At 39.2% G+C, this 8,116-nt stretch overlaps 1 protein-coding gene across 1 annotated transcript in view; it reads right to left on the bottom strand.

Annotated features, from left to right (window-relative positions):
* LOC137985296 (uncharacterized) overlaps positions 1 to 7,891 on the bottom strand; it is a 17,694-nt gene extending 9,803 nt beyond the window's left edge. Inside the window, exons 1-4 of the mRNA XM_068832871.1 lie at positions 7,731 to 7,891; positions 1,994 to 2,233; positions 1,292 to 1,438; positions 144 to 374 (exon numbers count right to left, since the gene is read on the bottom strand). Coding sequence (XP_068688972.1) covers positions 144 to 374; positions 1,292 to 1,438; positions 1,994 to 2,233; positions 7,731 to 7,785 — 673 coding nt within the window. The 5' untranslated portion in view covers positions 7,786 to 7,891. The remainder of the gene's footprint in view (positions 1 to 143; positions 375 to 1,291; positions 1,439 to 1,993; positions 2,234 to 7,730) is intronic.
* Positions 7,892 to 8,116: the final 225 nt, after the last annotated feature.

Genomic DNA, 8,116 nt, shown 5'->3' with positions numbered 1-8,116 from the left:
AAGGCTTAGTATGGGAGTCACGGGCTCCTGTATAGGATGAGATGTTTTGCCGGATAGTTACAATTATGTGAGGAATCTGAGGAAATCAAAAACGGAAAAATATCTTGAATGAATAACAAGGGATCTTATATATTATCACGTACCATAGAACTGTACACCAAATGTATTGTGTCCCTTTTCCTTTGCCTTTTCGGCGCAGCGACATGCGAACTCGGGCATGTAGCTATCCCAACTCCGCCAGTCAATGGATTGTCCACTATAGATCGCTAGCGACCGATCCCTATCCGTCATAATGTAGTCTGGCAATGGGCGGGGATCCCGTCTGTTATCTTTGAAACAACCAATCATCTCAAATCCGTGGTCACAATCAGACCCTAGAAAACGGAATATAGCGTTTATCGATAATGGCTCGGGAATTCTTCGAAAATATCAGGGCCCAGTTGTTCGAAAGCCGATTAACTTAATCTAGGATTAGCGTAAACTTTTGTTTCATGTTTTCAACTTTTTGCTTAACGTTTCTTTTGCTCATTTTTGTTTTTCAAGATTGACTTCCTTAATGTAAAGTTCTGCCGAAACACTATAAATAATTTCTTAACAAGACATAATAAGTCACCATGGCAACAAAACAGCCACTTACAAACACCATATATTTTGTCTTTGATCGCTTTTATCTGATTTTTTTATTGCTGGAAGATGATAAGCAGGAGCTGGAGCTGATTTATAGCCACCTTAACAATCTGAAAATTGGTGGCTCTTATTAGCTTCCTAATCAGTTAGGGGTCACCGAGTTCGTTTTTGAGTAAGCGTTTAAAGACAAAATATAGGTGTTTTTAGATGGCTCGTTAAGTTGACGTGGTATCATATTACCACACACCGATGGATGCATCTTGCCAAGTAATTATTGTTGTTTTATTTGGTACCGTAACATCTCCGTTACATGACACAGTGTAATAGAGTTAATCCTTTGATTGAAACATCCCCATCAACTTGTTGAAACTCGTTTCAACCACCATACGTAAATGATAGAGAAGGATACCAGAGGCTATCCCTATCGAGGGTATCCGCTCGCAGCCGGATGTAATTGACCAAGTGCCGATTTTGAAGAGGAAGGAAAACTGGACTACCCTGAGAAAAACCCTAGGAGTCAGATTGAGATTGACTGAAACTCAGTCCACATACATCTCGTGGCCGTGGTCAGGGTTGAACCTGGGTCGCAGAGGTGGGAGGCACTAAGCCACCACAGTACTACCACTCACTCCCCACAGTACCTAAGGATTAGGACATTTCTCACCTAATTCAAACACAAAGTTTGTCCACTGTTTTCCAACGCATTTTCTATCATTATTACCACACGGCTGATAATCATTCGAGATGCAGGAAGTTGATGGTGTGAAAGTGTTTACGTCATATGAACCTGGTGCATCGCTCCAACATTCCCCTGAAATAGTTTCATGATAATTAGCAATGATCGGATGAAATTTAGGATAATGTGAGATTTTGACTTAATCGTCTGCTGTGCATGCAACTGAGAACTCTCTTTATCCAAAATGATGGAGGACGAAGTTCTCGAGTCGAGCTGACATTTCAACGTCGCACTTCGTCCTCCATCATTTTGGATAAAGTTTTACTAGAGAACAACATTACGACCTTTAAAAGCGCATTTCGGTCGCGTACAAGTTTCTTTCGTTAGCATGGTAACTCGAAAGGAAAATTGGCTTCGGTTTTTTAAACAGTGGCCAGTGTAATCTACTAAACAAATCGATTTCTCGAAACTAATTGAGGTATCCACCTCACTATCAGTTATCGAGGCGATAGCGCTGTCCAATTCACGAACAACTGAGGCCAGGTCGTTTGTGGGAGGTGGTCGCCTATGAGATTTATGTTCAGCGACACTAGTGAATAGGAAACTTTCTATAGTTTTGAAAAATGTCCGCTTACATGCATATGAGAGTTGGTAGGAAAGATTCGACTACATATCCAACACAGTACATACCGTAGAACTGAAGGCCAAATATTTTCCATCCTTTTTCCTTGACAGCTTTGGCACACCTACATGCAAACGCCGCCATGTAATTGTTCCAATCAAACCAATTAATTCTATGTCCGTTGAAAACGTTGCTCTGGGGGTCCCTTTCGTTGATTATTTGCGTCTTCAACACACGGGCAGGATGATCCTCATAGCAGCCTTTGGCTTTGTATGGGACGTCACAGTTGCTGCACTGCCAGGATTCAGCTGGGAGTCAATGGGAAATTTTATGAGTCTTCTTAGGGCGTTTTTCGATTGAGCAAAATTAATATGGGATTCTTTTAGTTTTGCAGCTCAACGCGAAACGATTGGCTTGGATGAGATCTCGCGCTCTGTTCTTAGCCAATCAACAGCAAAAGTAATTATGATTGGCTCGCATGCGATTTCCCGCGCCTAGTGCCGTCTGCACATATTACACCTTTGCGTTGTGATTGGCTCGTTTCATTGTCTTCGTTTGTTGTGATTGGTCAAAATAATGACCTTTGGTTTGCATGTCACTTCACTCAACCGCAAAGAGCTCCGAGTGCACGGTTCAGTCGTGGATAAATGTGCGGGCAGTTTTCTCATCTTTAAAAGCACTAATAAAGTGACTTTTTTTTGGACATAGGTTCTAAAACAATAAAATGTTTTCGGAAAAAGCGCGGAGAATTATTGTACCGGAAACGGCGTCGGGTCCTGGGGCTAATTACGTCATTTCCTCTGAATATGAACCATGAACCATCGTGCCTAGTAGATCCACAATCTAAACCTGATCAGATGCATGCCCAATTTTGACATCCAACACGAAGTGTCCCTTTGTATGTCTAAGCCTTTGCTGCCTATTTCCAACAATAAGTTAAGGGTAAAGGTCAGCATTATTCTTAGGTCAGGGTAAAATGTAGCAGTTTATCCTTACTTCAGGAGCAGTATTCGGGGATACTTTGTGACGTTAATTGTCTTTATTCCGAGACGTGAGGAATGAAGAGCAAGGGGACACTTCGTGACGCTTATTGAAATCCGCGGGCATCTAATTAGGGCCATTTCTGGACATATTTCGTAAAAAGTGACATATATAAAGGACAAAAAAAAGTAAGGTACTTTATCTTAATCTTGGGAAACGTGGGTATTAATCTTGTATTTTTCAGTTGTGGGTTTAAACAGAACTAAACTGAAGCGAAGTAGACAGAGACAGCTTGAGGTCTGTTACGTGAAAAGAGCTTGCAAAAGAGCGTAATGCTTCAATCATTTCTTAAAATTACGAGTTTTAATAATTAGTTTAAAAATTGGGGTGCTAAGTCGCCCAGACATTAATTTCCGTGGATGTTAATATTCCTTTTAGACAAAAATATCCCCCTTAATACCCTCAAGGACCTATCGGATTAGTGTAGGTAATCACGTGATTTCGAGTCCAATTTGGAATAAAAATTATTTGCGCAGTTATTTCAAGTAACTGCTATTTGGCAATGAGTAATCCTGCTTTACGGTCATCTTGTTTAAGTCAAATGTTTACTTAATGGAAGAAACAATTGACATTTGATATGAAAAGATTGGAAAATGATAAACTGCGAAATTGACTTGGCAGTGTTGCGGGAGACTAGATTTGAATTCGAGTTTGTTACTGCAATTTCGTTTTAAATGAAAAAAAGGAACTTAAAATCTCATAGCTTCGAATTAAATAATATTTTTCAAAAAAAGTTAGGGAATGTGCAAAGAAAGGATCGTCCTTGTTTCTTTTTTTCAAACCGTAATTCGGTATTTTGTCGTTAATAACTTGATATACATGGCAAATTTCTCCAATGTGATTTGTTAAGCGAAATGCAGTTTTTAGGTGACACAGTACAGAAAAGCATAACTTCGGTGACAAACATATGACAACCAAGCATTTTGATTGGTCAATGATTAAAGAATCTCACAGATAGCCAATCAAAAGCGAGCCTTGGGTGGCGCAAAACTCAGGTACGTGATTCGTGACACGTGATACGCGGCTGAGAGGCTGGCGCAAGTTTTTGCGTCTATGGAAAAATGCTTATTTGTATATAACGCCCCTGTATTCAAACTCCCGATTTTTTGCACGTACAAACGGAGTATTCGTTTTTTGTTTAATTTTTTGTTAAATTTTAATACATAACAAGAAAAACAAGAACAAATAGTACACTATATCGAAATTAAAATTACCAGCCGAAGCGTAGAAGTATAATACAGCTGGAGGCTCACGGACTAGCGCACACGCGACGGCTCTGTTGAACGTTTATTTGTTGCCTGTTTTAGGCGGCCGCGGCCACCCTGTAGCAGTTCAATGGTTGTCTTTCTTTGTTATTTTTACCTGTGGTAAGCGGAAACTAAGCCACTGTCATTTTATGCGGTATTTTATCCTTTTTAAAATGCGATCCGTCATCACTATGAAGAAATAACATGTAAAAAGCTACTGTAAGCTGAAAATCGGCCTTTTAGTATCGTTACAGTCGATTTCGCATTACTTTACCGCGCCACGTTGCAAAGTTCGTTGTGAAATTGGATACTACGCTACGAAGTAGCCAAATACGCAGCGAATTAGACAACCAAATTACGAACTTTGAAATGGACTTCTCAACTTCTACCAGATCGAACTTCGCGACTTCACCGAGGTTCGTTACATTGCATGTAAACGAGTGGTTTGAGGATTCAACACCATTCAAAATAGCGCCTGTACTTAAAATTTACCGAGAAAGACAAATGTAAATATTGTCGATGGGTTTGTACGTACAGGTAGTTGGCGAGAACACATTACAGCATTGAAGAACATTAACTGCACATGTTTTTTTAAACGATAGAGGACAATTATGAAGCGGCAACAACTATGAAATGACGGAATGAGATCATTTGTTGTAAACCATAAGTTATAGAAATCCAGTGCTGTATACCGTAGAAGAGGAGAGTAGAGGAAATTTACACAATCCTTACATAAACTGTAAGTTGGCAAGTTTGTTTCAAATATTGATTGCTTGAAAAAGTGTTGGTTGTCCTATTGTTTCCTTGCATGAAGTGTTTTTGTATGATACGCCATTAAAATCGACATTAGACCACACCCAGTGAGTATTTTATAGTGATCCTATATTAAGCGGCCACCTGTATTAAGCCGCCTGTTCCTCAAGTCGCGAGGGTGGCCGTTATATACAGGTTCGACCGCACTTAAAAATGTCTGCGCAAAGAGTCGAATGTGTTTCCGTCCTATCACTATGTGCTGTTTCTAATGTATACTTTGCTAGAAATTATTCATATAAAACGTAGCTGGCGATTGAAAACCTTAATTTTGTCTGTTTGGAATTCTCAGGCCTTTTTTTTCAACCAATACATCATTTCCAATATTTTTAATCACTTCGTGAACTAATAATGTTTATGGTCTCCGTGGTTACACATCAGAAATCAGTTTCGTGTGGAAGTAATATCAACTGAGACAAGGGTCATAGATGAGTTCACGCTCTTGAGAGTATCATGAGTAATCAGCGCAAGATGGAGAGAAATTCAAAGGTTTGTGTGGAAGTTCAAAACGATGAAAAGTATTCATGATATGCAGTTTTGGGTTGTTTAGTTTCCAAAACAGAAGATATGCGCTCAAAGTTGCAGCCGAATAAAGTTGGAGAGAATGGCTATTGCAGAAATTGTTTTATTAAACAAAGTTTCTGCCATACATTTCCTGTAATTCCAAAGGCACAAAAATTACAGAGAATGTATGGAAACAAAAAAAGCAATATTTAGGAATTCCAAAGAATAGATACCAGGTTCAGTTCATCTCAGTTTTGAACTTTAACTTATTTATTTGGTTTATGGAGGCAAAAGTCTTGAAAAGTAGAGTCATTGCCAGTTTATTTTGCTTTGAATTTGCATACAAACCTTTGAATTTCCCGCCATGTTGCCCTGATTACCCAAGATGCACTCAAGAGCGGGACCTCGTCTATTATCAGTCATATCTTCATTGGAGAGATTCAGTTTCCTGTTAAATTGTTTGACATGCCATTAACGACTTGGACTGAGATGAGACTGTCTACGGAAGTTCCCTTCCTATTAAATCAGGAAGTTCGATAACTCATTCCGCCGAACGTTACTTAGTGACTTTCCACGTAAGGCTTCGGATTTCGTTCAGTTGTTGGGCAAGTCCGCCCTTCTGTTCTCTAACGTCAGCAACAAGTTCAGTTTCCTCATCCTAACAGTATATTCATCATTGCTGCGTAAAATAAACTTTGTGGCTCTCCTATGGACGCCTTCAATTCGATTTATACTGCATTTGGTTTAAGGATTTCGGAGCTGAGAAGCATTCTCCACTTTAGTTCTTACTAGACTTCAATACAAAGCTTTTCGTGTGGTGTCCGAGTCATTAATATCACGGAAGGATCTTCTAATCAGTCCTTATGGTCCTATTTGCCTTATCTGTGATTGTATCATCGAGATCATTCTAAATAGCCCGAGTCCCTATGTAAAGTAAGCTTTTCAATGAAAGTTCCTGCTATGCAATAATTAAAAGTAAGCCGGGTTCTTCCTCTTAGTTATTCTGATAGTCTTATAGTTATAGACATAAATTCTCATCCTATTCAATTTACACCATTCAGTAATTTGAATAAGATCATGTTGAGAGCTTTCTTGATCATCAATTGTTTTAAGTAATTTATAGACCTTACTGTCATCAGCATAGAGAGCTAATCCTCATAGTGAAGAACAAGGGTCCCAAAATGGACCCCTGGGGTACACCAGATGTCCGTGACGGAAGAAGAGTTGAAGACCAACTAATGGCTTTATTGATAAAAATTTAATAACGGTTTCTTTGTCTATATATCATTTGTGACGCGGTAAAAAATATGGAATTAATATATCCTTTGATTCATATGGCGGCTGATCGCAAAGTTCTATTCTTGTGATAATTCAAGTTCAGACCGTCTCATTTAATGGTAGAATATGGGTTTCAGTACGTTTCCATTTGATAGCTACCTCATTCCTATGACAGGACAACTAAGTGTCGTTTAAACCTAATGAAATAGCTATTAAAGCTTGCAGAAGTCTTCTATAGCATTCAATTTAATCAGTAACAAGAAGGTCGAGCGCATGTTTTTGTGACTCACTCACTAACTCATAAATTACAGGCCATTTGTTCAGTCTTTTGCGGAGGGAACAAACGGTTTATGAAAAGATCATCCCTTAATGTTTGTGCTAAACAAGTTAAACCCAATTCTGTTCTTCAATTAACTGAAATTGATCGGACGAGAAGGAAGTGCGATTCAACGGTAACCAAGTAGCAAAGTGCAGCTCAGTTTTGGCTTCAAATACCTGTCTTGTTAGTTTTCATTAAACTCTTCAGTACTTAGTTTCAAAGAGTAAAGCAAGGTTATGTATCTAAATATTCAAGTCTTGCGCAGGTAGCGTTCGTTGTTTTCGCTGTTTTCTCTTCGATATGATGAAGTAATTATATCCGCACAATCCCGAACCAAGGATCGATGGGAACTTTTCGTGTACCTCTCTTTGGAAGAAAACGGGGGTTTCTTTACGCTCCTACGGAGTACTTGAACATGTTCTTTGTTCAGTCTATCGTCCTTACGCAACAAGACAATAACGTCTAATTTCAGATATCATTGCAAAGGCTGAATTTTCTCCTCAGTTATTCAAAAACCCTGAGCTTTGATGTGGCTCCGGTTTCAACTCACAACCGCCAGAATTCTTAGAAAAAAGATCATTTCTTACACGAGCAATATTATCATACCTTGGTAATATAACTGGGAGCAAAGGAGAAATAGGCCAATATAGCGGGCCGCCATGTTAACGCTGCCAAAGGGCGCAACGAGGGTTTCTTGAAAAAGGCTGAAAATTGCAGCAATCGAAGACTTTCAAGCGCAAGTGCAACGCTAGCCGGTGCAAGCGAATATGGATCGTGCAGGCATTTCCGTATCACTTAAATGTGAATGCCACATTGTGATGCAAATTGAGAGTCCATTACTGCCCTTGAAGAAGAATCTGGTATCAGGTCTGTCCCCATTAGCGTCAGAAAAGTGTCTATTTTTAAACCAAGTTTTGTGGGAAAATAAACAATTATAGACCAAATGTTGTGCCCAATTCAAATCTCCCGGTATTAAGATTCCTTGTGTATTG

This window comes from Montipora foliosa, chromosome 14 (genome assembly GCF_036669935.1).
Source record: "Montipora foliosa isolate CH-2021 chromosome 14, ASM3666993v2, whole genome shotgun sequence".
Taxonomy (NCBI): Eukaryota; Metazoa; Cnidaria; class Anthozoa; order Scleractinia; family Acroporidae; genus Montipora; species Montipora foliosa.
The sequence above is the reverse complement of the archived record's forward strand: the minus strand, read 5'-3'. Positions and strand labels throughout refer to the sequence as shown.